Source organism: Corvus moneduloides, chromosome 5 (assembly GCF_009650955.1).
Source record: "Corvus moneduloides isolate bCorMon1 chromosome 5, bCorMon1.pri, whole genome shotgun sequence".
In the NCBI taxonomy this organism is placed as follows: Eukaryota; Metazoa; Chordata; class Aves; order Passeriformes; family Corvidae; genus Corvus; species Corvus moneduloides.
This window is the reverse complement of record NC_045480.1, coordinates 57,397,407-57,424,860: the sequence shown is the minus strand read 5'-3', so window position 1 is coordinate 57,424,860 and position 27,454 is coordinate 57,397,407. Positions and strand designations below refer to the sequence as shown.

At 48.9% G+C, this 27,454-nt stretch overlaps 1 protein-coding gene across 4 annotated transcripts; it reads left to right on the top strand.

Moving 5' to 3' along the window:
- The first annotated feature begins 10 nt into the window (after nt 1–10).
- Nucleotides 11–27,437, top strand: TMEM150C (transmembrane protein 150C). Of its 4 annotated transcripts, none has more exons than XM_032109202.1 (9): nt 11–59; nt 12,052–12,186; nt 17,391–17,475; nt 18,475–18,528; nt 18,646–18,678; nt 18,781–18,848; nt 22,009–22,136; nt 24,454–24,631; nt 25,261–27,437. In XM_032109202.1, the coding sequence occupies exons 2-9, from the start codon at nt 12,180–12,182 to the stop codon at nt 25,467–25,469; spliced, it is 762 nt and encodes a 253-aa protein (XP_031965093.1). In that variant the 5' UTR covers nt 11–59; nt 12,052–12,179; the 3' UTR covers nt 25,470–27,437. The 4 variants fall into 4 exon arrangements, with proteins under 4 accessions (XP_031965093.1, XP_031965094.1, XP_031965091.1 ...); XM_032109203.1 differs by lacking the exon at nt 11–59 and adding an exon at nt 6,768–6,870 and having other exon boundaries at nt 17,394–17,475; XM_032109200.1 differs by lacking the exon at nt 11–59 and adding an exon at nt 6,768–6,870.
- The last annotated feature ends 17 nt before the right edge of the window (nt 27,438–27,454 follow it).

The window sequence follows — 27,454 nt, the reverse complement described above, 5'->3', positions numbered from 1 at the left end:
AGAGTAAGTGGCTTTGCTATGAAGCACCTGCTGTTCTGAATACCTACAATTACAACAAGGTAAGATTCCCCCCACCCTCCCCCAGGTATAAGACTTCAAAAGCAGCAGCAGCAGTTCCAGTGTATTTCAGGGATATGAAAACTGAAATTGAAGCCATTGTCAAGTTGCCTGGTTTTGAAAAACTGAAAATAAGTGAAGAAACATTGTTCAGAAAAGAAAAAGCTCCTCTATCAAATGCTTATCTGGAAGCTTATGCTACCTGAATCCTTCTTTTTGTAGATTGAATTCTCCGTGTGGTAGAGTTGATTAAAAAAGTGTCAGGCTTTGCAGGAAAAATAGATTTTTAAAGAGGGTGCCTCAAATTTTGGTAAAACAAGGAATACTTCCATGCATTTCCTTTTTTTGCTTATTTGTTTGTGGTTTTGTGTTTGTTTTGAACTTTTTGCTCATTTGTTTTGGTTTTTTTGTTTTTTTAAATTATTATGCTCATGTTCTTTAGTGTGATTTTCTCTTCCTCAAGAAGATGTAGGGTCTGTGGGAGGCAGGAAGGGCCACTGCCATTTCCCGGGGTAGGTGCTGGATCCATCCACTGTTGAATGAAGTGATGTGGGAAAGCTGTGGAGCCTTGGTAGGGTGGGTGCTGGGGCATGAGCTGCACTTATTTCTGTGGTCTGTGGCACTTCTCCTGCTGATTTGGTAGTTAAAGACCTGGCTAGAGCTTCCTGAGCAGTGCAGAAGTGTTGAGGGACTGCTGGTGGATTGGTGGCTGGCTGTAGGTTGCACTTAACCAGGAGCACACTGACTGTCTTCTGAGACCTGATGGTCTGGCAGTGCCTGATCCTGTGTTGTCTCTAACTCTGTTCTTGGCACGTTGACTCATCTGGAATAACAGCATGCAGGAGCGGGAACACGTATTTGCCCCATGCACCGTGGCAGTGAGTGTTTCCAGGCTCTCAGCCTTGGCACACAGCAGGCACTGGGTCAGTCTTACCTCTTTTCCCAGAACTGGTGGGTCCCTTAGGAAATGCAGTGTTGGCTGTGGAGCTGTGTGCTCCTTCCAAGTGGAAACTCCCAAGCAGGCTAGCTGCTTTCTGGCATGGGGTGGCTCGAGGGAATGCTAGCCTGCCCTGGGACCCCTGGGACTTGGCACAATCTCTAGAGGAGGATTTAATCTCCAAATTACAGCACATGATTGGTTATGCAAACATTGATAACCAATGTTATTGGTTAATGTTATTGATAATAACCAATGTTATTATCAATTGTCAGGGAGGAGCACAAACACAGCAGTCAAAGTGTGAGGTGAGACCAAGGTTGTGCTGGCTGACTGCAGAGAAACTTCCAGGCTCATCTGACCCTATCCTTGCTGCAGCTGGGCTGAGCTGGGCTGGGCTGGGGTAATCCCTGGAGCAGGAGGCATGAGCAAAACCTGCTGGCACTGAAGTTGTGCCCTGAGAGCAATGCTGCAGGGAGAGGGTGAGGGCTGGCGCTGAAGAAATGCATCGGGGTTTGCACTCTTGGGGTATGAAGGGTGGATTTCTGCTCAGCCCACTTCCTCCAGAGGCTCTGCTGTTCCCTGGTAAGCCCCGGGAATGTCTGCATCCCTTTGCAGCTTGGAAGTGCAAGGCAACTGCTGTCCCCTGGCTGGCAGCCAGAACACAGCTTTCTAGAAATAACCCCGGCAGATGGGAAATGTGGCCTGCCTGCAGGTATCACATTCAGCTGCTGGGGTGGGAGGCTCCTAGGAAAAAAAAGATCTTCTAAAAGGTCTCCTGTGTCCATGTGAGCCTGAGAATCCGTGCAAGGCTGGAAGTGTGGTGGCTGATTTATGGGGTTGGACAATGTTTAGGGTATTTGCAGCTGGGAGGCCTCTCAGTTTGGAGGGAGGTTGATGATACATCAGCTCCCAGACTGTGGTCCCAAAGGCATGGCCAGGCTGGACTTGTATTATCTGGATATTTTTGCCCCTAGGCTGTTTTGTAGCTCTACCCTTTATGTGGAAAGGGTGTTACAGAGCATTCACCACGTTCTGGGTGTTTACGGGAATCAAGGTGCAATTTCCCATAAGATCTTATTTTAAAAGAAGAATGAAAAGCAAAACTGAAAGCTGAGCCCAGTGGGAAAGGAGGCAAGTGCTAACATGTGCCCATGTGCCCCAGCTCTCACAGAGGCACTGGCACAGTTGTGCCTGGCCTGGGAGCAGAAACCTCTGTCAAAAACCTCTACCCAGGTTAAGCCCCACTAAACAGGTGAGAATAGGGGAAAAATTTAGAACTCCTGGGGTGCCCCTGCATGGGCAAAATTGCCCACGGGATGGTTTGGAGGCTGTTGCTGTTTAAATCACCCCTTGCACATGGGGTGCATTGCTTTTGCTGAGTCCATCTCCTGCTGCCCCACTCCCTGGAGAGTTAAACCCTGATTTAGGCTTTTTTTGAGAAAATGATGAAAGAATTCCCATCCTGGATTTCAGACAAGTGACTCCAGGAGCTGTGCCGCTGCCTCTCCCCTTCCTGTACCACCCATGGCCAAGCTGGGGTTAAAGCCAAAAGGGCAAGGAGCAAAGGTATGGCCCCAGGGCAGGTAAAGGCCTTGCCATACACAAGCATTGTTAAAGATAAATCTACTGCCCAAGAGAAGCAGGTGAGCAGCAAAGCCTGCCTGCAGAACAATAAAAAAATCCCTCCTGCAGGACTTGGAAAATGATTGGAGGAAAGGCTCCAATGAGCAGCACAGATAAGAAATGTAGGTGAAATGGTCCTTACCACATCTGCACAGCATGCCTAACCTTTTTATTAACTGTGGCTGCTAAATTTTCCTGACTGACACAGTTCCAGTAGCATTTACAGCACAATAATAGGAAATAATTATTTTACACAATGTCATTATTCTTAAAGAAAAAAAAATTGTCCCTTTTTTCCCCCCAGAATTTTCTGTGCTTCATGTAGGACTGTCCTCCTGCCAGGCCAGAATACACACCCACTGGGGCCAGGGCACACCAGGCTGCAGCTCTCAGCTGCACACACTGGCATTCTGGCACTGCAAAATTTCTTCCCCAGAGCTCACACCCTGACTACAAGTCCTCTTTATCCCATGTATTTGCTATCACAGCAGTAATTTTTTTTTTTTTACTTCTCTTTTTATGGAAAAAATGTATAATTTTGTTTCCATTTACTCCATTTCCTTTCCTAACATTTAAATGATGTCACTTTGCTGCAGTTAGATGGAATGGGTCCCTTCAATTTGCTGCTCCATTCCCTGATCTAGGTGCATTTTTCTTGGTTGGGATCATGTGGGTGAACTGAGAAGAGCTTCATCTCATAGGGGTGGGATCTGGGTATGTTTCTTAGGGTGAGAGAGTGCACTTTGCAGGTCACTGCCTCTCCAGCCACCCTGAGCACACCTTGTCAAAGCCAAGCCTCAGGTGCACTTGCTCAGATGGCATCTATTTATCAGCAGGGCATTTGGAGAAATGAAGTCTATCACAATATTTGAAAAGCTCAATAAAGGAACAGATGGCTTTGATAAGAGTTGATCTGGCTAATGAAATAAGGGTTAACACTTCAACTGAGAAACAGTTTAAACTGGCTTTCAACAGTTTTAATTGTATTTAACACATGCATCAGGGTGTGGAGCAGCTCCAATGCCTGCTGCTGAGTGATCCCTACGCCCGTTTTCCCCCTTGCTCCTCTTTCTGGGTGGGCAACCTTTCTTGCCAGGCCTCACTCCAGCTTTGGAGCTGAAAGGAGCAGGACAGGAGAAAAAGGTGGCAAATGTATTTTCAAAAGACATGTATCTCCCAGAAATGAAAACAAACTCAAAGCAATTCCCTTTTCCATTTTCTTCATCTCTGTGTACCTTTTCCTCCCAAAAAATCCAGTCCAGAATAACCACAGCCAGTCTTCAATGGTAGTATCACCCTGGGAAGGACTGCAACTAGAGGGGCATGACGTTGCTTTGCTTCCTCCTGAGCTGTGAGTGAGGTCTGCAAGGGCAGGGGTTAGCTCTGTGGTAGTCCTGTCCTTCACATGAAAAATAAAATACTGCCAAGGCCTGATCCTGCTACTTGATGTCAGGACATGGGGGGCTCAGAGTTGCCACTTCTCTGTCTCTGGAAGAAAGCAGATGTGAGTGGCCTGCAGTTCACTCCTCATGAAGAGCACTGATGTGGTGAAATTTGGACAGGGAATGTACATGTGCGGTAATTCATCAGGGGCGGAAATACTAATGAACAGACAGCAAAGCAAAGCTGTAATTGGGAACATTTGCTTGCGTTGGAGCAGGTTGCTTTTGCAGTCCAGGAAAATTGCCAGGGAGATCCCCTGTGGGTCTCAGTGGCCCAGCAGGAAAACCCAGTGTAGATTGGGACAGAAGAATTCAAACGCTGCTCACAGCACCCCAGGAGCATCCTCACATCTGCCCAGAAGTGTCATTGCAATTGTGCCTTCTTGTCAGCCTCTGGCACATCCACCCCTGGGAAAGCCAGGTGTAACCTCAAACAAGGTGAGGGCAGGCACTTGTGGCTGCTCGACTTTGCCAAGGCAGTGTTGGTGGAGATGTGGGAGAAAAGACTCTTCCCATAGGTCAGCGTGAGCTTGCAGTGGGCTTTGGGATGTGCAGCATTACCATGAGGGAGGCAGGTGATGCCTTATTGTGGGATGCAGTTCCAACACAACGTGCCCACGTGTCTTACCTCCCTTTGCACCCTCACACTCCCGACAGGGAGATGCTGCAGGATGAGGGTCGTGGGAGAGGGGCTGCTCCTCCCATGGTGTCCCCTTGAAGAAATGATTGTAGGAAATGTCTCCATGGACCCTCGTAACATCACCCCTCGACAGCTGATGCCTGCCTGCATCTCTCTTGCTTCCTGCACTGGGTGGGCTCCAGCACATGCTTGCTGTCCCCAGGCTGTGCCCTTTTTTCAAGCTGTGATTTTTAAATTTGTAATAGGTTTTTGGTGGGCCTGTCAGCATCATGCGTTTTCCAGCACTCAGAGGGACACCATCTGCTCAAAAAAGAACTGTGAACAAAATGTCTCAGACACTCAGAGTTTACCAAAAATGAAATTGCCTTAAAATCCCATATGGTGCATTGTTTCCTTTCCAGTATTGGCTGACAGCAGAGGTGAAGTGACTAAGGCAGTTTCTCATTAGTTGCTGCATTTTCCTTTCTGGCCAAAATTGCTGGGGCTGAGCACTCACTTCTCACGTGTTTGACAGAAGGTTTTCTTCAACCTCAGCTGCTGAAAGCCAGAGGGTGCTGGGATTCAAACACCTCCCCTCTATTACTTTTAAGGTGAGCTTCCCTGACTTTTGCTGTCATGAGAAGCCTTGCAGGGAGGGATGTGGTTAATGCTGATACCTCAAGCATATTTTTTTCCAGGCACCTGATTTTGGGGCCTCTCTTGGTGACATGGAGGCAATAGCAACTCCTTGCCCGAGGAAAGCCATGCCTGGAAAGTCACTTTTGGCTCCTGAGCATGGCAGTGCCATGGGGCAGAGGAGAAACCTGGCCAAGATCTCTGGATTTTGTGAGGTTGCAAAAAAAGAAAATGCTGCAAGGAACCATTTATTAGTCCAGGATAACATAGGATTTGAAATACCAAAGCAGGAAGAATGTTATTTCAGCTCTAAAAATAGCCCCCTCAGCCTTTAAAACACCGAGAAGCATACACAGTACATGCCTTTCTGTGGGAGTGTCTGTCCTCTCCCTTGATGATGCAGCCACTTTGGAAAGGGCTCAGGGGACCTGCTGGTGCAGTGCTTGCTCTGAGGATCAGCACTCTGAAGGATTTTCAGTCCCTGGGGATCAGTGACACGAAATCTTTTCAGAGTGTTCTATGAGGGCCAAACCTGCAGAGTGAAGGAGTGCTCCTTGCTAGAAGGGCAGACTATGAAATGCAGATAAACTGCTGATGTATAACTCAGCTCTGTTCTGGGGGCTGACATGGATTTGGGCATCTGTCTGTTTTGTGTTCGTTCGTAAGTGATGGCACCAGGACAAAATTTTGTGTAAGTGCTACCTTATTTGGATTTTAGGAAAACAAACAACACAGTTGCTAGATAACATCAGTTATCCTGACACAGAGGGATGGGAGGAAGAGGAAAAAGAAGTGGTAGCATTCATGTTGACTTAATCCCATGAAGATCAGACAGTGATGGGATCCCTCCACTCCAGGAAACAGTCCCAAATGGTTATCACCGAGCTGTTTTGCTGGGAATGTTTTTCTCAAAATTCCAACCACAGAGATACTTTACAGAGATCACAAAGCCCACCATAGTAGGAAAGGGAAAAGGGGTGGAAGATGCTGTTCTTGGGGTCTCTTGCTACTGGGTGGCTGCTTCCTTATTTCAAAATACCCATCCAAATGGGCAGCACTCCCGGGAGGGCTGCAAAGATGCGGGGTTTGTGCGGCGAGCCCTCCCCGGTGCCTCCGGGGGCTTGGAGCAGAGGGCGCACGCAGAGCCGCAGGCTGCGTAGGTGCTCCTGGCGCTGGGAAGGGCGGGCAGGGAAGAGGGCAGAGCAGGGACGCTTTCGCACGGCCGCACCGGGGACGGCCCGCAGACAGCGGGACCGGGCGGAGCTGCGGCTGCACACGGGGCGTGGCGCTGGCCGTGTCCGGGGGATGCCCTGAAGCGCCCGGGGGGACTGTGACGGCATCCCGGCATCCCAGCATCCCAAACCCGCGGTCAGAGCGACACAGCGGCTCCATCTCCAGTAGCCCCCTCCCCCCCGCGCTGCTCCGGGGCCCCCGGTGGCCGCGGCGGCTCTGGACCCGCCCGTCCGGGGCGGGGCTCGGCGGAGCCGGGGCTCGGACCAGCCCGGCCGCGCTCGCCGCCGCCGCCGGAGCCGGAGCCGTCCGCAGGTGCGCAGGTAGGAGCCGCTCCCGGGAGCCTGCGCCGGGAGTGCCAGACACCCCCTCCCTCCCGCTGCCGTCTCGCTGCCGCCCCGCCCTGTCGCGGATCGTCGCCCCCGCCCCGGCCGTGGTCCGGCTGCCCGCGGCCGCCGGGGAGCCCTGGAGCTGCGGGCGGGGCTGGGGCTGCAGCCTGCGGCAGGAGCCGGGACCCCGCGCTGCCTGTCCTGGAGCGTCCTGTGTCACCGCAGGTAGACACGGGCTGGGTAGGAGGATTAGAGCTGCTTCACCCAGGGCCTGAAGGATCCAGCTGTGGAAGAGCTCTGCCAGGTCATGATTTCGGCATCCCTCTCATCCATGAATCCCTCTGGGGCATCCATCCCTTGGGCGCTGAGGGATGTGGTGGTGACAGAACTCGGCAGGGTCTTCGGCCGGGTTGCTGCATAGGGGTCTGTGAAGAAGCTCACCTGGGTTGAGGTTGTGGAGTGGGACAGGTCCAGCCTTCCCCAGATCCTGCCAGGACGTCCTGTCAGGACATGCAGGCTGTGTCCGGTTAAAATTCGTGGAGGAAATTTAAGGTGTTGAGAAAGGCCGTTCAGCTGTGCTGTGGTCCCTCAGGGAAGGAAGGACGAGAGCCTCTCTCTGAGTGATAGGAAGATGCTGGGTGCTGATGTCCCAGGGTGATGATGGGGTCGCTTGGGATCTCAGTCTTAGTTTTTAATTAGAGCATCATCCTTGTGCCAAACCTTTGATGCAGAGTCCTTAATCTATAAAGGTTGCAGAAATTATGAGTTAACCTTTCTGCTTTTTTTTTTTTCCTTTTTTTTTTCCCTTTTAAACAAAGCTACTTGTGGAAGTGACCCTAAGGGTTGTCTGATCAACATTCACACAATCCTCATGCCATAGCAATGTACGCACATATGGTTAATTAGGATTAGCAATTCAATATGGAGGAGGGCAATGTGTGAAAGGTGTATCCTGACACTGCCTGCCTGTTGTGTCTTGCTCGAACAGATGACAGTGCCTAAAAGAAGGGGGACTTGATTCTTGCCCACCTTCTGCCTTTGGGTAATGGGATGAAGAGAGGGGACTCCTATTTGCTTGACAAACGTCTTGCTCCTGATTTCACTGCTGAACTACTAAAAGTCAAATTGTTTTCTTGTGATTATCCATGCCCAGCTGTCAGCATTTTCTGAACCTGGATGCTGAAAGTGCAGTTGTTTCATTTCCCCTTTTAAGATTCTTTGTGCTGCAGTGTTTGCTTTCCAGATGCAGAGCAGGGATGTGTGCTTGCAAGAACACCAACGTTTTCAGTTGGTTTTTTCTTGAAAGAAACGTCATGTCCATGGTTTTCTCTCTTCCCCCAGCCATTTCCGGGCAGCCTGAGATTGCAAGATTGTGGTTTGCCCCAACAGAGACGCTTTAAGGTCCCAATCCTGCAGTCCAAGCTGAAACAATGAACTGTGATTGCAGGTTAAGAGGGAGTACAGAAGCTGAGAAAGGTCTGTGAGCAAAGAGAAAGATGATCCTAAGCAATGTATTGGGAAGGATACACTGGGATAGGGGGTGGTGGCAGGTGAGGAGGCTGCTGCTGCAGTAGGAGGCTTGGACCAGCACTCTGTGAGCACATGCTCCTCTGTGTCACTGATTTCCAGTGTGACCTCTCAGCGAGTAAATCACTGGCCCTGTTGCCTAAAATGGGAGTAATTGTGGGGTTCTGCTGCCTCAAGAAGACTTGCAAAGGTCTTTCCTCACCTTGGGTCCCTGCAGGTTGCAGAAGAGGTCACCTGAGGCTGAAGGATGAGGGCAGGATGAGAGTGAAAAGGAAGAAAAACACATTGGGAACAGGTGGAGAAAGAAGGGCAGAGTGAATGGGAGGAGAGAGATGTGAAAATGGCTATAGGTTACCTCACGTGAGGTTTATTGTACATTTTTAATGCTGAGGTTGCCTCTGGATGGCCCTGCTTGCAGGGGAGAGGTCTGGGCTGCCTCTCCCATGGGTAGCAAAGGGAAGGGAGCAAAAACCTGGAGGATGTGGGCTGATGTGCTGCAATGGTGGGGAGAGTGTCCAGCATCCTCCCTGCAATTTCCTGTGCTGGGGCAGGTCCAGGTACTTAGGGAGAGAACTTCTGCTCTCGCTGTATTATTTCCTGCTTCCCGTGAGGAACCACTGGTATTAATAGTGGTGACTGCCTGAACCAGAAGAACCAGTGGCCCTTCAGTTTTGGCACCACAGAACTGCAAGAGTGGATTCTGCCTGGCCAAGACACTGAAGATGGCCACAGCTTTGTCAGAGAGAGCCTCCCCAGTGTGGTCTTGGCCCAGCTGAATGCTCTCAGAGGTCATTTAATGTGGTCTCCTCCAGAAAAGTCTGTCTCTGAAAATATTTCAACAGACTTTAAAAGTTTTACTCCCTCTGGATGCAATGTAGGGGCTGGGCACACAGGCTTGGCCCCTGTTGAACATCTGGAAGCTGTTCCCTGCTCCCCTCTGTCCATCGTGTTTGCATGAGGGGAAACGCTGTATGGCACCTTCCTACTGTAGCTCACCCAAACACCCTACAAAGAGCAGCTTATGTTTGTAGCAGCTTGAGGCACTGATAAACAAGTGTAGCTAATTCCTACAGATAAGGAATGCTGGCAAGGAAGTGGTGAACACAGAAGTGCCTGTGTATGACTGCTTATGTTGTACTTTGTCTCCCAGGGAAAATGATTTCCACAGGTGTCAACAGAGTCAAAAGACAATCCCTGTGCCAGAAGGGGCCTCTTTAGTGGAGTGGCAGAAGCCAAGTCACGGGTACTGCACATCTATTCCTTGTAGCTCACCCTCTGGGCCATCACCTTATTGCTGCTCCTCTGGGGCTTTGGTGGTGAATATGTGAAGAAGAGGCACCTCTTTCTGTGGAGGAGGAGTGAGTCGTCAGGCTGAAGAGGTTGGTGAGGGAAAACTGTCCTGAGAAAGCTCAGTATGCTCTGCCACAGTCCCTAACAGCTCTCAGGCCTGGGGTGTTTTCCCCGTGACAAGTTGCATTTACCAAAGGAAATGCTGCTCTGGGGACAGCGTACGTCTCTTCAAAAGTGTAGAGCTGCAAAATGCAGTGAAGAAAGGAGCTTGTGCTTCCACAAGGTGAATAGAAGAGGGGTGGAAGGGATAAAATAGATGAAAGACAGGGTAGACAGGTGGGAGAAGCCCCGCTTGCACTTCATGAGAAGCTCTGTAGCTTGAGTTTGTGTTTTCTATTTGGTGGGAAAAAAACAGTGGCAGGGTAGAAAAGGCAGGGGAACCTGGAATTTTTCTGTCCTTGCAGGGTGTGTACTTTCTCATCCATAAACTATGGGAGAAGGAGACAATATGATCAGGAATAATGTTCTGCCAAGTCTGTTCCCCTGGGCTTAGTCTGTTTTTCCTTACCTTCAAAGCTATTTGTAAGTCAACACATGAGGTTTCACCTCCCTGTTAAGTGTTCCTTGCCACTCCCAACACTTACATTGTTTTCCTGATAATGGGACAAACCTTTTGGGCAGACTTCCTTCCCCCTTCCGGTGTCTTGGCTTTGCTTGCTCATGCACGTTGGAAATGCTTGGAGGCATTTGTGATTTTTGGAACTGAGGAGCAAATAAAACACGTCTATCAATTTATTAATACCCTGTCAAGATCTCTGTACTTTATGGGTGGAGAAACACTCATTCTGCTTATTGTGGGTTCAGACTGTGGTCATTAGATTGGGGTGGTTGAGGTGGAGGACAGTCACTGGACAGCCTGTCTGCACAGTGCCTCTGACTTCCTGGGCTTTGCCATAACATCAGCCTGCATTTCTGTATTGCCTGCAGAGCAAGGAGGTGGTTTCAGAGGCTTTCCTCACAGCACAGCTGAAGCTGGGAGAGCTTTGCTATCTTTTTTTTTTTTTTGAGGAGATAAATAGCCCTCCTCATTTTCCAGCAGCTCTTTACTTTGGGGATTGGCTGGGACTTTAAGGTAAGTGCCCTTCTCACAAGCATCCCAAACCAAAGGTTTCTCAAGGGAAAGATACGCCCTTGTGGTTGTGGTGGTGGTGTGAGACTATGGGTTTGGTCTGTCTTGAGACTCTGCTAGATTTCCCTTGTGTCTCAGAAGTCTGGTGAAAGTGGCTCCAGTCTTGAGCATCTCTGTGTAAAGGAAACTTTCCTGTCTGGCCACCCAGGAGCCACTTTGGCAGTCACATTCCCACTGTGCCAGGCTGGGACTGAAGCCCTTTCACAGCATGTGGTTCCATTAAGCTGGTGTGTACCCTGCTTGACTCCTCACACAACCCACACTCACACAGTCAGACAGGTTTCCCTCACTGGCTGGACCCCAGGATTCCCATAGCAGAGTCCCAGAGGTCTGGACCCTTTAAGTAATTTAATCATGGTGCAGTAACACCATGACAGCTTGAATTGGTGCCTTGGGTAAGGGGGACTCTGAACTAAAGAATCCCCAGGCTTTTATATCCTCACAGTCTGTGCACCAGTTCCAATTGTGGTATTTAGTCTGGGGCCTTCTTGCTGTTTATTTGGTTCTGTGGAGTCTCTGGGTGACCAGCCACCCTTGGCCAGTGCCACAGGTCCCCATGCCCTGTGCTAGGCAAAGGGTGGGGGCCAGGTCACAGCTCCTTGCCTGCGGCTCCAGCCACCACCACAATCTGCAGCTCCCACTGCGGCTGCTCACCAAGCTACTACGTGTATTCCTCAACATCTGCGTTTGCAGAGGTGGTAAAGCATCTGCCCTTGGGTGTGGGCAGTCCAGCACACACTGGGAGGACTCACTGGGAGCTGGTTGCCACCTGGCTTGTGCAGCCCCTGAGGTCAGGAGGAGCCAGGATGGCTGAATCTTGCAGTGAGTGCTCCCAAGCAGAATGAGATCCCTGGGGCAAAGCACACAGCACCTGCAAAATGCAGTTCTCCCCAGCTCACCCTGGCTGCTCCTGCCTGGTTTCCCTGCCTACTGCCCCAGCTCCTTATGTCTGAACTGGATGTTTCCTTCTGCCTCACCCAGCTCCTCTCTCTGCCTCCTTTGCCGTTTTGCAGGCTGAGGGCCACCACTGCCCAAGCCCTGCTCATGGTACGAGTGGGACCTCATGGAAATCAGTGTGATCTGGCATAAGTCCATGGGTCGAAGCCTACAGAACACCCCTTTGGTCCTGTGGTGGCAGATCATATTCATTTTTCTTTTCTAACACCCAGGAGCGTGGTCTGGAAGCGGGGCGTGCCTGGTTCGTGCAGCGCCAAGTGTGAGACCGGCAGACTCAGCCCACAAGAGTTGACAGTCGGCGTCTCTGGCTGTAACACAGCAGCTCAGCACTGGTTGCTAAATGGCCTGTAAGTACTTACACCCATGTGTGACTGAGGGTGAAGGTTGTGGGGCAGCAGGAAGCAGAAAACCGAGGGCACTTTTTGAAGTACAGTGGGGTGCGCTGGCCTCAGGACCCAGCAGTGCTGCGGGAATATCTCTGGGTCAGACACTGTGGTTATCAGTATGTCCTTTTCTGCCCCTGTTTGTTGGTGACTAGAAGGTTTCATTTCTTTGTTGCAGTTGGCCCATCTCTGATAGGTTTATGTTGGCCAGAGCATTTCATTAGCACACTGGATGCAGTCACAGTGTGTGAAATGAGACAAGAAACGTGTACTGATGTTGCCGTGGCTGAAAACATTGCCTCTCAACATTGTTGCAGGATTACTGACGCATCTCCTGCTTCCCCCATGCACAACCCGGAGATGTCTTTACCTTTTCCCATTCCTCTTGTATAAATAAAATGAAAATGGCATTTCTGCACATCTGTGAGATGTTAGGTAGGTGGGTACCTGAAGCAAGCAGAACATCAGACCTTGCTGACAGAGGGGATCACTTCTTTTCTTGTTATCCCACCGTTTTGTTACGTATTTACAAGCCTCTGTCACATCTTATCTCTCTCATTGTTCGCTCACACTGGAAACCTTGAGATAAACCTGAAAACGCCCTGCTTTGTTATGTTGGCATTTGTGCCTTGTGGGTGGCAGGTTATATAATGTGCTGGTTTGTATCCACTCAGTTACAGTCATTAGGTATCAAGTGACTGTGGTTATTTTTGCTTTTAAAACCAACAGAGAGCTATAGTGGGCTCCCCCAAAAGACAGAATGTGTTTGTTCCCCTTTTATTGTTGCTGACTGGCAGCACTTCTTTATGACTTGCTCTATGTTTTGAACAGTGTCCTCCTTCTCCCAGTGCTCCTGGCTTTGTACCTGTTCTCTGAAATAACCCCATGGCCTAGTGCTGTGAAACGCAGCAGTGTTGCTCTGGCTTATGCATTTCAAATGCATCTGCATGCTTTAGTCTTAAAAAAGATGTATGGCTCTGTTAATGTGGTAATTTTGTCCTTCCTTACATTCATGTTCTCTGGTAAAAGCAACTTCAGGAGGAGCCTCTAACTTTGCTTGGCAGATGAAATTAAGATGTCCATATTAAATGAACCTTGAGCAAGCAGCAGTATATGTTTGGTGAACTGCCTGCTGTAATTGAAGTGTGTACATTAGAGGAACGGAAGCTTAATTGGTTGAGGGTGTATAGCAGGGCAATGGTAAAAAAAGCAGAGCAAGCAGCTGACAGTCTAAGCAGATTTAGACATAAAAATGGAACTAGAGATGAGTAAGCTTGCATTGAGAGAAAATCTCAAGACACACACTGGGGCAGTGCTAATGAGAAACTCTTTTCAGTTCTGCACCCTGACTCATATTAGCTGGCAGCAGGAGCACACCTGAACAGTGGTTTTGCAGTGCTGGTGTGAGAGTGTGTGTCAAGAGGGACTGGAAAACCACATGTAAGCTTTTGAGAAGGTGGGCTGGGTCAGCTGTGATGCTGAAAATATTTTTGTTAGCTTTGTGAATCCATTGCACCATGAGGGCTTTCTGTCGCTGAAGGCCTTCCTGTGCAAGCCTTAAAAACGGAAGACGAATGGGCATGGGAAATTACCAGCTGCCTGTTGGATGCAGTGTGTTTATTTGGGAGAACATGGGCTGGCAGAGATTGCTGTTGTTGCCAGCTGGAGTTGACTGCTCAGATTTGGCACCACTGGTCATGGCAGCAATGCGGAACAGAGCTGTGGAAAGGAAGGCTGGCTTTATGTCATCCCCGTGGAGCAATTAACTGTCAAAGAATTTGTTTCTACATTTCCCGTAAAGAATTTTGGTAATTTCTCCTATCACTCTTGGCCTTTTACTTTGGCTAAACTGGTGTGGCGCTGCAGAAGAGGGTGATGTTTGGGTTCCTTGTTCTCTTGTTCCTGTCTGCTTTTAGAGGTGCTGGTCTTAGTGTGCACAGAGGTCTCCCAGCTTGAAGATACAAGCACTGGGGACGTCCCTGAAGAGGACAAGGCTAACCCAAAGGCAGCTGCTGAGAATGATGTCTGCTGAACACTAGTGCAACGCTAGGCAGGTTTGGCACATGCTTAGGGTTTCTCCTTTGGAAGAAGTTGGGATTACATGTAATTTTGTTCCTGGCACCCGAACAACACAGCAGGGAATAAATGAGAAATGTGCGGGAGCTGAGCTCTGTTTTTAAACCGTCCCCTGCCCACGTGGGGATGCTGAAACATATCCAAGCATGTGTGGGCTGTGCCAATGGCCAACATTAAAAGGTGTTGCTGTTTGGGGACGTGGGGGGAAGGGACTCTTCTTCCCTACTTTTGGTATTTCATCCATCAGACGCAGGTGGTTTCCTTCTTTTTAGCTGGCTGAAATTAGGGTGTCTGAACTACAGAGCCAGCTTCCCATCAGGACACTGTGCTCTGCACTGATCATTCATTTAATATTCAATGATTAGATGTCATTTTCTGTTAGTGGCTGATGGAAGGGGACTCAGTGTGGCACAGTGAATATTAAACAGAGGGCTGTTTTCCAAGGGGGTGAGTCTGTAGCCATGTTGCTCTGACTCTGGGAAGGTTGGGCACTAGTCCTGGCCTCACTCCATTTTAGAGCTCGGCACAGAGCAGTGGTTATCTGGACAGTATTTTCACATTTCCCCACTTCATTCTGGTGTGGAATCCTTGTCCCTGTGTGCTGCCTCACTGCTCTGCCTGGGGGAAAAGCCCTTGCCACGTCCCTCTCTGCATGACGGACAATGCTGAAATAGCTTGTGAAGTTTCCATGCTGGGAAGTGGAGGAGCTATGGCAACCCGTTAATGAGGACAGGTGTTATGGCTGGTGTTTGCTTTTATTGTGTAAACGAAACTTTTGTACCTTTCCAAAGGTGAAGGGTAAATAAGATGTGCCATCCCCTGACATGAAAGAATTGTGTTCCCTTGGCTCAGCCCAGCCACCACCAGAGACAAGAGGAGAGTCCAGCACAGCAGTAATTACCTTGCAGAGCAGACAGGGACAGGAGGTGATGTTACCTGCCTGCTCTCTTCAGCCAAGGCAGGAGGGGGCAATTTGGCCACAGTTATGTCTGCCTTGCATGGGGCGCTGGCACTTGGGCACTGTGCTGCCAGGGGCTGTCAGGGACACGGTCCTGTGGCACGTGGGGCAGCTGCCACCTGGAAGCAGTCCTTGACATTGCTGTCATGGGTCTTCCAGTACCAGAGCACCATCCAACACCAGCTAAGGAATGCTGCTGCATTGCTGCTGAGCAGCAGGAGGAAAAGGCAAGGGCAGCACTTCATGGAATAGCTGCAAGCACAACAGCAGGAGCTGTGCGGGGAACAGAGCTATGAAATGCTGTGTCTCCTGTACAGGAGGAGAGGAATAGAGGTGAGATGGGAGATCAAGTCCCCCTCACTGATAATTTCTTCTGATCTGTTACGCCATGCTAAAGATCTGTATGCACACTGGAGCTGCCTGCTTTTTAAATCAGCATACTTAATACTTGCATCATTTCATGCTCCTTGTCTGCAGTTCTCTCTGCTTCCAGGTCAGGGAAGAGACCTTATCTGATTGCTTTTCTGTCTTTTAAGGTTGCTTTTCTCTCTTACTCTAGGCTGTCTGTACAAACAGCACCAAATCATGGCCTCATGGTTTTGGGCAAGTGTGGTGTGACTCTGGCACTGCCAGGGTGTTGTTTTGTACCCCTGCTAGGTCATTTGCAGGGAAAACAAGATAGCTGACTTGTAGAGCAAGAGTGAGAGTGCCATGCCTTCTACAGGGTGTGGAGAGCCTCACTGAAGCCCTTCAGCCTCTGTCCCAGTGAGGCAGGGCCGGAGTCTGGAGCCCCGAGCAGTCCAGCCAGCGTGTCCTTTGCAGCTTGGGTGCCGTAGGGGAGCAGTGAGCTGCAGGCTGCTGTGACAGGGTGAGGGTGCTGACTCTCCTCTGGTCTTCACAGCAGGGAGCAGACCATGGCTCTGTGCTGCAGATGTAGGAAGGCCAGGGGAGCTGAGAGGAGGAGGATGACAATGCAGGTACTTTCTTTGGGGCAAAGGGAAGGGTCATGGCTTTAAGGACCTGGATGAGGTAATTGAGCTGCAAATGCCAGCAGGCTCTAATGAGAGGCCATCATCCCAAGCTGTCATGGCACCCCACAGTGCCTCACTATGCCTCGTGAGGCTGGTGACCCCAGGGAATACCTGCCCTGCAGCAGGGGTGGGGGCAGAGTGCAGGGGCACAGGTGCTGCTGCCCTGGTGAAAGTAAAGCAGGTGCTGGAGCTCGTGAGCCTCGTGTTGTTCTGCTTTCTTTGTGTCTCTTGGCTGTGTTGGTGCCTGGAAGAACATTTATGGAGGAGGACAAAGCATGAGAAAATACTTGATCCATTATCAAAGGTCTCACGGGGAGACATGGGACTCTTTGTGTCCGCAGCACAGCAGTGTTTCTGAATTGCACATATTACAGGAACAGCCCCGGCATTCCAGATGCTCATCCAGCATGATCTTACCTGGAGGGCAAATGCTTCCTCAGGAGGCAGTGTCCGCAGCACCCTTACGCCACATGCAGGGTTTCACAGTGCCTGCATGTCAAGAGCTGATCCTGTTTGCAGCGCCTCATCCCGACTCCTGACAGCGTGCTGGGTGCCGGCACTGGAGCTCGGCTCCGCTCTGTGTGTGGCCAGACACTATTTTTAGCTGCTTGCTGTGGCCAGGATGGGAGCTGGTCGTGTGCTTTGTGGGGATTATGACAGCACGGGCATCCCTCTCTCCCCATGCTGCAGGCTTTGCTGAGGCAGCGTGTGTGGAATTGGTAATGACCCTGGGTAGGAGGCTGCCTTGCCTTGTGCCTGCGGGAAGTAGTTGGGAATCAGAGCTGCAGGTCTTGTGGTCACCTTGCACAAAATCCTTGAGGGAAGTACTTTGAAAACCACTCCAATTCTGTAGGTGTGGCTGAAGAGTCTCCTGCTCCGTGGCTCCAGCGCCTTGGTTGTCAGAAACTGTGTGGAGCATGCTGCCTGTGTGCAGCAGCTGAACCCCTTATGCCAGTAGTGACAGCAGGAAAGCTTTGCCGTGGCTGTGAGGAGCTCGGTGCCTTAGCACCTGCTGTGGGGATGCCCTTCTTGCTCTCAGAAGGGGAGGGCTAAGGAGGATGGGTGACTCTGCCCTCTGTTTTTACTTTGTTCTTTGTTTCTAGCAGGTATGGATGGGAAGAAATGCAGCATGTGGATGTTTTTACCTCTTGTCTTTACCCTGTTTACATCAGCTGGATTATGGATAGTGTAAGTTATCTCCTGCTGGTTATGTGGGAGCTTGCTTCTCATTAAGGAGAGTCTTTTGGGGGTGCTCTGCCCTTGAGCTGCTGTGGGGCTGGGACCGCACATGATAGGGGCAGGGGCCAGTCTGTGGCAGTTCATGGCTTGGAGGATCACATTTTTATCTCTGAGTTTCTGTGCTCCCCAAGCCAAGTTGCTTTCTTCCTGATATGTCTTACTGGGAGCTGCCTGAAAAGAGAAAGAAAAAAACATAAAAATTTCCTTTAATCACATTTTCTTTGAATGACTCAGCAAAGCTCTTGGAGAAACACTTAGGCCCTGCTTTGGGGTGGAAACTCAAAATCTTCAGCATCCAGCACTGACAACCTGCCAGCAGCTTAGTGCTGACTTCTCACTTTCTCCCTAATGCTTCCTACCGAAATGCACACAAGGTATGCACTTCCCTGAGCTGGGCTCTCTCCAAGCATGCAGGCAGATGACTGCAGCACGAATTTGGGAGTGATAAATGTGTGATCAGCAGCTATGCTCAGGCTGAGAAGCAGTTATGTTGTAGGATGTGGCTTTGGCCATGGTCTATGGATGCTGCTTTCCAGCAGCAGGGGCAGCTTAAGCCTTTTGTGTGACCTCCATTGCTTGTTGTTTTTCTTGTCCCATCCCCTCTCTATTAAAACAGCTTTTGTGGATGGAGTACCATAGTAAACCTGGTGAATCAAAACAATTCAAACTAAAGATGAAAACATTCCCCTGGCTTGTTATTTTTAAGGCAGCTCAGTTCAGTGACCCTGTTCGTCTACTCGATCATGCAAACCAGATGCAACACAAAGGAAGGCACACAGGCTGAGAAATGAGCAAAACTGCCTGCTTGAGCAGAGAGAAACACAGGCTCCTCCAGCAGATCCTGCCAGTGGGCTTTGAGACACTTACTGTGTTGTTTGAGTGATACTTGGAATAGAAGCTGGGATGAAGTTTTATACTGTTTCCTTCTTTTTTCCTTTTTATTGACAGGTACTTTATAGCAGTGGAAGACAACAAAATTCTCCCACTAAATGTACCAGATAGGTAAGAGCTTCTTGTGGGCTTTATATTCAATCACTTGTTTCTTTAAAATAATAAAACAATTAAAGCAAAATGGGAAAGAAAACCTTGAATCTTTTTCCCTGTGCCTATGTCTCTTAGGAAACCTGGTCCCGAAAGACCGCCTTATATAAGGTAAATGAATTATTTTCTTCCAAGTACTGCTCTGATTAATGGTTTATTATTTATGTGTCTTTGCCATCCTAGAGTTACAATGATACACTTTATATTTTCAAGTATTGCAGGTGATGCACCTCCTGCAAGCTGTGTGTTTAGTCAAGTCATGAACATGGCAGCATTTCTAGGTAGGAACCACAACTGGAGTTTCTTTCTCTTTCTGCTTTTTTTAAGAGTCACTGGAACATAAGTAATATCCTGTACATATTCTTCTTGAATGTGATGATGTGAAGTCTTTTGAACTGTTCATTGCTGTTTCCCATTGCAAAGAAAAAAATGTAACAGGGGAAATGCAACCTCCAGACTGCAAATGTGTTATGGGAGGTGTGGTGGTAGGTGACTGTCTTGGCCTTGGTGATCATGAAGTGGTTGAGTTTAGAACTTTTGCTGTAATGACAAAAAAGGAATTGCTTTGATCCCTAAATTTTGAATGCTAAATTTCAAGAAAACAAACTTTAAGCTCTTCAGGGAAGTACTTAGGAGAGTATGTTGAGAATCTGCTTTTGAGGGCTTATGTGTCCATGAGTGCTGGTCAGTCTTTAAGAACTTTTAGAAGCATAGGAGCAGGCAATCCCACTGTGTGAGATTGTACTCAAAGGGTGGGGGAGAAGAGCAGCTTGGCTTAAGAGGAAAAGCCATTATATGGGCTCTGGAAGAGAGGTCAGGCTTTGCAGGAAGATTGCAGTGCTGTGGTTTGTATAAACAGGGAGAAGACAGGAAAGGCCAAAGCTCCATTTGATTTGAAACTGGCCAGAGTTGTTTCAGACAGCAAAAAGAGTGTTTTTAAGTGTCAGTGGCAAAAGGATGCCTAAAGAAAATGTTGGACATATACTTGTAAAAGGCTGTAACCTGGCTAATAGGGATGAAGAAGAAGCAGAGCCATTCAATGCTTTTTCTGCCTCAGTCTTTAATAAAATGCTGATAGACCTTGGGCTGCCCAGTCCTCTGAGTTGAAGGATCACAAGCATGGGAGAGGAGACTTTCCATTTGTGGGCACTGGAATTGTCAGGGACCAGCTGTAACAGCTGAATGCTCACAAGTCCCTTGGCCCAGATGGGATTCATCTCAGAGTACAGAAGGAGGTAGTGGATGTTAGGGCAGGACCTCTCTCTATCATCTACCAAATGTCTTGGGATTCTGGGGAGGGCCCTGCTGATTGGAAGCCAGCCAGTGTCATTCCAGTCTTCAAGAAGGGCATGAAGGAACACCCAGAGAACTACAGACCTGTTGGTCTAACCTCAGTTCCTGGAAAAATTAGGGACAAGATGATATGGACACATTTAAAGAACAGTGCAATCACCAGCCATAGTCATCATGGGCTCACAAAGGGAAAGTCCTGTTGAACAAATGCAGTATCCTTCCATGATAAGGCCACACACCTGGTGGATGAAGGGAAGGTGTTGGATGTAGTGTTTCTGGATTTTAGTAAGATTTTGACACTGTCCCTCACAGCAACCTTCTGGAGATGTTGTCCACCTGCGGGTTCAGCAGGTTCATAGTGCACTGGGTGAAGAACTGGCTGAAGGGCAAGGCTCACAGAGTTGTAGAGAAGCTACATCTGGCTAGCATCCAGCCACCAGTGGTTGTTCCTCAGGGGTCATTTCCAGGTCCAGTTCTGTTCAATGTTTTTTTCAACGATCTGGATGAGTGACATGAAGGCACCATTAGCAAGTTTGCTGGTGATCCCAAACTGGGAGGTGCTGTTGACTCTCTGTTAGGAGGCATTTCTTTACTGAGAGAGTGGTCAAACATGGGAATAGGATTCCTAGTGAGAGGGTTGATGCCCCAAGCCTGTCACTGTTTAAGAAGCATCTGAACAATGCCCTTAATAACAATGCCCTTAACTTTTGGTCAGCTCTGAATTGGTCAGGAAGCTGAGTTCAATGATTGTTGTAGGTCCCTTCCAACAGAAATAGTCTGTTCTGTTCTAATCTCTGCTTTGTGGATAAAGTCAAACTTTCCTCTGCTGTATTTGTGTACTTCTGAGAGCTGCTTTTAGCTTTTATCTCTGCCCACCTTAGTTATGTCAAAGGAGAGGAAAACTACAGAAACATTCTAGAAATGTAGGAATGACTGAAACTGAAAGTGCCATTATTTTGCACAGCATACTTTTAATTCCCTTTTGTCATTCCCATCAGGTTTTAGAAAAAGATCACATAATTTCAGGAGTCTGTATTGTAGAAATAGAAATTTAAAAGTTCCTGTATGTGAACTTGACTAATCACAGGTGGCTGTCCCAAACAATTGCCTGGGGATGAAAAATAGAAGTCCTCTTTTTGGGGGGGAACAAAGTTCTCATTTTTAAGGATTTGGAGCGGATTGATTCACTAGAGCCCCTGTGAGAGAGTAAATTCAAATATCTTATGCAGTTTGGGTAAAAGTGGGTATTTGTCACTTACGGTGCCCTTATTTTCCTAAACCATGTTTTTTATATTATACCAGGGGTTTTGTGGAAAATGCAGATGTAATTTGCTAAGGCAAACTATTTACAACAATATGAGCTGCACGCTATCAATTTGAGCATGAGCATAAGAAGGTGTTTGACAGCAAGCAAGTTTCCCTGTTCAACTAAATTGATTTTTAGTGGTCTGGTTTGAATCCCATTTGGAGGCCAACTGATTGCCTTTCTTTCTGTGTTGTTCCATGCAGCATTCCCTAGGGAGGGCAAGCATACACGATTTGAGTATCTTCTGGGGTTATGCCATATCATACGACGTATGATGTATCATATCTATCATCTATCACATACCGTGGTGCTTGGGAGAATTGTAAGCATGGAAGGACTGTTGTTCCATTCTTCATGGAATGTTTGTGGCAACAGAACTTGTTCCAGAGGAGGAGAAGAGGCAGTGGGCATTATGGCAAACCCCATATGCAGGAATATGTGCCATTCATATGCTTTTTAATACAAGTGGGGTTTGACATACCTCCTCCAGGAGAGCTCAGGACTCCTGAGTGGAGTGAAGCAATGCAAATGCAGGTGCCACTAAGTGAATGCATGGTGTGTTTGTGGAAGCTTCACAGGCAAGCAGGAAGGTGTTCTTTCCCTCAGAAAATTTGCAGACAAAGCATAATGAGGAAAGGAAGCCTGGAGCTTGGTGCATCTGGATTACAAGAGAAATGCTTCCTGTGCTTAGTCTTGTCCCTGATTAAGTGGGGCCATGCAGAAGCACAGAGCTTGCTGGCCTGCAGGTATAAAGAGGAGGAGGGGGCTGTGAGCCCCCAGGCAGGTGTTCACTGCAGCAGGTTCTACCTACTGACACCCCTTGCCTTGTGTTTCCTTCCCAGCGCTTGTTATGGCTGTCCTGCGCTTCATTCAGCTGAAGCCAAAGGTGCTCACCCCTTGGCTGAACATCAGCGGCTTGGTGGCACTGTGCTTGGCTTCTTTTGGGATGACCCTACTCGGCAACTTTCAGGTACTGCCCTGCAGGCTTGGACTGCTCTGTCTGTGATGTGAGTTCCCTGCTATTCTAGGGGATCTGCTTGGGTCTTTGAACAGCCTGTGATGTGAGCCCGGGAAAAGCATGTGCCCCAGCCCTCCCTGTACCTGCTCCAGCACCTCTGTCTGCCCCTCGTGTGCTGAGATGAAGGGCCACAATCACTTTTCACATGTTTCCAGCAGGATTTGCACCTGCATGCTGAGAGCCACAGCAGGAACCTCCCGAATCTCTTGAGCCCTGGGAGCTGGCACAGATGGCCCTGGGTAAAAGGGTTGAGCGGGAAGTTTGCGGACACATCTGTGCAAACAGATGCACAAATGCCCATACAGATTTAGCAGACAGCTCCGTGTCCTTTTAAAACATATGCTGCTATAAATCCACCTCCTGCTGATCCTCAGACCTGCCAGGAGAGGGACACAGCAGAGGAGTGCCAGGACTTCTCCGGATGTGATGGGTGTCTGGATGGCGGCCCTCCCATTCTCCCTCTGTCCTGCAACGTTATAGGAACAAACACCTGCCACATCTGTAGGGATGGGTGTCCCCTGTGGTCACAAGTGTGTCTGTCAGGGCTGCAGTGAAAATCAAGGCATTAGAGTTAGTGGCATGTGGGTTTGACTCTGAGGCTCTGCCTCTCACTGGGGTGCAAGTAATGACCCCCAATAATGGCAGGAACTGAGAAAGGTCAGTGCTGGCTGGCTGCTCCCCTGGCTTTGCATGACAAGGAGCTAATGCAGAAATGGTACTTGTTTTGTGAAGGGTGAGGACCTCTTTGGGTTGTACAGTTATTGAAGGAACTTGGTGTCCTTAACAGTTGACTTTTTTTTCTATTTGAATGAGGTGTGAGATAATTTGACTTTTATGGATTGGTCTTACTAACTCCACAGCACAAGCCCAAAACCCAGAGTCTTGTTTTCTCGCAGGAGCTTCCCAGCTAGGAACTATGAAGCCTTTGTAACAGCTTTGTCTACCTCTGAGAAGAATACTAAGGCACTAAGTTTCAATCTCTCCTTCCTTTTTTCACTCTTCGGAGCAAATGATTGTAATTTAACAGTAGATGCTTTGAATCATGCCTGTCTATGAATTCTGATTCTATTCTCTGATATCTGATTCTAATTATCCATTCATTGTTAGTTATCTGTATCCTTTCTTGCATCTTTTGCCAAACATGAAAGCATGTCATAATGAGACCTTTGTCCATGCCTCTCCCTGCCTGACTGCTGAGCTGAATATGGCATTAAGTCATATTTCTTCAAAATTATACATTGGGTGTTTTAGAGGGACATTATACCTGCAAGTCCCTTGCAGTGCTGGCTATCTTGGGAAAGGCAGCTCAATCCCATTTTTACCTGTATTATTATTTGGACCTACTCTTGAAAAAAAATCGGGGTAGAGAGGAGGGGAGATACCAGTGGAGGTACAGCAACTAGATTGTTGTCCTGTAGATTGTGTCTTATTTGATGGGGATTTGTTAAATCATCAAACAGGAATCAAGGCTGCAGGGAGAAGTTACAGACTGGTAGTTTCTTTTCTAGAAACGCCTCAGAGGCAGAGAGAAAAGGAAAATTGTTTGGCTTAAGTCCATGCTGGACTTTTTGATTGGATTTGTAGCCTCAAGGGATCTCTTTGCAGATTCTTGCTAGTTGAACCTGGCTGTCATTTTGCCTTGCAGTGTTGCACAGTCACTGAGCCCTGTGAGACAGGGAAGCCCAAGGAACAGGGAAGCACTGGCACTCCAGAGAGGTTGGGTTCATGTTGCCTCAGACCCCAACGGTCAAGGATGGGCAGAAGAGGAAATTTGCTGGGAGAAACTTGCCAAACCAGGAGCATGTATTTGTGTTTTGGCTTGTGCTAGCTCAAGGGGGTGTCAGGGCTCTGGCTGCCCACTCCCCAGGCAGCACTGCTCCCTGCAGCTGGCACTGAAGGTGCACAATTTGCATCCATTGCAGGGAGCTGTACAAGACCCAGTGGGTTGTCCTTGCCTGCCCTGGCCATCACTTGGAGCCAAGGAAGGATTTATTTGTGAGCCTTGTCAGGGAGCTGTGGAGACAGTCCTCAAGCAACTGCATTTTCCATGGTGCTCTTGGGCTTTGGGCAGAAGATCTGCTTGACTGTGACAGCTGTCAACTCACCTTGGTTATGTTAACCTTACACCTCTGCCAGAAGAAATGATACAGCATCTCTGTCTCTCACCCCAGTGATCCCCACTCTCCCCTGTCCCACCTCAGCAGCAATCCAGTTAGCTATCAGGTAATTCCTCTTGTGTCCACACAATCACTGTTTTATTTGTTCCTAGCTTTCCAATGATGAGGAGATCCACATCGTGGGCACATTGCTGACCTTTGGCTTCGGGACATTGGCGTGCTGGATCCAGTCTGCCCTTACCCTCAAGATCAACCTGAAGAATGAGGGGCGGAAAGCTGGGATTCCACGAGTGGCTCTCTCAGCCAGCATCACCCTCTGTGTGGTGCTCTGTATCCTTTTGTCTTGCTCCCTGGGAAGCCAGGTATCATATTCTGCAGCAGCTCTTCTCACACCGGCCCTAGCATCTCAAAGCATTTAGGAATGCTACTCAGTTTGTCTTCATGGCACAATCCTACTTCAGTGCCATACTGTGTAGAGTATGCTTCCAGACTTCACAGAAAGGGACAATTTTGCAGGAGATCTAAATAGAATGAAAGGTTTCACTGTTTGAAAGGTGTTCCCATTGCCTGCGGTGCAGTGATCTGATCCAGTTCCCACTGGGAAGCTCCTGGAAGGTAGGGGCCCCCAGCCAGATCCCCACTTGCTGGCTTTGTCCCTGGCTAGCTGGATGCTCAAGCAAATCACTGACTTGTCTGCACCCGGGTTTCCCTCTGTAAATGTTTATCACCCCAATCTGGGGTCCAGGAAGACGTGGTCCGTATAGGAGGGCTGCTGTGCTCCATGGGCACCATTGGACACCCGACATCCCTTTCATCTCTGGCATCACATTCACACTCTCCTCATGATGGCTGGATGGGTTGACTTATCCAGGTGACTTTGTTCAGATTTTCTTCCCTGTTGGCTTTCAAACTGGTTTGTGTCTCTGCTCCCACTTGTTCTCCTTGACTTTCTCTTCCAGATTTCATCCTTATGGACCGGGGCATTCACATGCATGCTTCCAGGATCCAGTGGGGCCTGGTGATGTGCTTCCTGTGCTACTTTGGCACCTTTGCAGTGGAGTTCAGGCATTACAGATTTGAGATCATTTGTTCTGAGTACCAGGAAAACTTCCTGAGCTTTTCTGAAAACTTATCAGAAGCCTCCGAGTACCAGACAGATCAGGTGTAGCCTGTCCTCTGGCAGGGGGGGAGGGGGGCAGGTGTGGTCTCATGGGTGAAACATGACCTCATTTACACTTTTTTATGAGTTTGTTTTCATGTGCAATCATGATGGTATTGCCAAAGGGCTCTGAGGGTGGCTGTCTCACTAAGAGCTAAACAAACAGAGGTGTCTGCCAGAAGAGGAGTGGATCCATCTCAGCAGCAGCATGAGAGAGCACAAGCTGCGTAGTTTGTGCCACCAGTGACTCTTTTGGAGTGGCTCTGTCACACTCCTGTTGTTCAAAACATTCAGCAGCCTGTCCTTGTGACGCCCCTCTGAGACACGTTCTGCTCAGCCCACCCTGCAGAGGAGGAGGTGAAGGAAGCAGACTTCTTCGGGCACCACGGGAGTCACTGGTTCCCGAGGCAGCAGACTGCATCTTTCGTGTGTTTCTGGGGTTGTATTCTTTGCTGCCAACTGGGGGAAGTTGGTAGGATGAGCAAGAGCAGCTGTTTCTTCGGAACCTGGAATCAGATGTGGAAGACCCCAACGGACTGGCTGTTATGGCAAGCAGGCAGGCATTTCTTCCAGCCTGGAAAGCAGCTGACGGTAAATCTGGGTTTGGAAGGAACTGTGCTGCGATCAGGAGGTGAGGCTTGGCTGATGCTGCCTTGTAGCCAGGCACATCATCCCCAGGCCTGAGGGGGTGACACAGTGGGGTGCTGTGCTGGGCTTCCTGGTGGGGACTGGTGGGAGTGAGGTGCTGAATTAAGATGAGAATGTCTGTGTGCTCTGAAGATGACCCCAAAAAGGCTGCTCTTCCCAAATGTGTAGTGCTTCCACCACACATCATGTATAGCATTTCAAAAATTTTTAAAAAAATTTTTTTATGTTCGCTGAGGGGGAAAACATTGTGTTAAGAGACACTAGGCTCGTCTGCCACGGGAACAGTACCAGTGGTTCTGGGCACAGGGTTTGGTTTTGCTCCTTGTGCAAGCCAAACTTCAGACATGCTGGGCTGGGCTCTGGGCCCCTCAGTGTGGCCAGTTGTCCTGAGTGGAGTCTGTCTCAGGTTTAAATGGGCTTCCAGTGTGCCAGGAGGGAGTTCTGCCCCAGGGGGTGGGTGATCTGCCTGAGGGCTGGAGGTTGGAGAAGGGAACAACAGAACCAGAAGGGCTTCTCCCTCCCTAAAGGGAGGTTTTCAAATAGAAGGTCTGTTTTCAGAGAAGCAGGAGCTCAAAGCCCATTTGAAAGCCTCATTTTGGGAAGGCTGCTGTATTGGCTGGGCAGGGGAGTGATGGGAGTTGCCTCCCATGAACATGGCTCCTATTTTCCTCCACAAATCAGGCTCAGCTTACATCTGCATCTTGTCTGAGCTGCAGGAAAACAAACAGAAATTAAAATGGTAGGAAAAGCCACTTGAAGGGGAACTTGTACTGCTCTGTGGCATTTCTGAGAAAGGGAAAAGGCAAAAGGGCATTCAGTCCTCTGCAAAGGTCACAGGCCTCTGAGGAGAAACAGTTGAGACAAACTGTATTAAGTAGAAAGCTTTCAGCCAGCCCTTTATTTTCTGTGCACCAAAACTTATTCTCAGGCAGCTGTTACAAATCCAGAGCATTTTTTGCCAACAGAGGGTTGTTGTGAATTGCTGAAGGCTTCCTCCTTGTAGCAGTGTCATTAGTGGAAAGCTTTCCTGGAAGGATGTGCTGAGAGTGGCCAAGGACACAGCAGTGTGAGGTGCCAGCTCCCCGGAGGCTCATCCAGGGAACTCTTGGGCAAGGACAGGAGGGGGCAGTCTGGAGAACATGCAGGTGGGGATCCTCTTGCACTGGCACACACTCAATCCATATGGAGCACAAAATAGCAATTTGTTGTAACGGTGTTTTACTGTAAATAGTCCACTGTGACTTTTCCCCCCTAATTAATTAATACTTTCAGTTTATTATTTTAGATTTTGTAATTGTATCAAAGGAAAAAAAAAAGATGATGTGGTTATTTTTTCTTCCTTTTGT

What these genes read in the sequence shown, in the direction of transcription:
- TMEM150C (XM_032109202.1), top strand. An exon ending in CCACTAAATGTACCAGATAG is followed by an intron (nt 18,529 to 18,645) that starts GTAAGAGCTTCT and finishes TATGTCTCTTAG; the next exon opens with GAAACCTGGTCCCGAAAGAC. An exon ending in GAACATGGCAGCATTTCTAG is followed by an intron (nt 18,849 to 22,008) that starts GTAGGAACCACA and finishes TTTCCTTCCCAG; the next exon opens with CGCTTGTTATGGCTGTCCTG.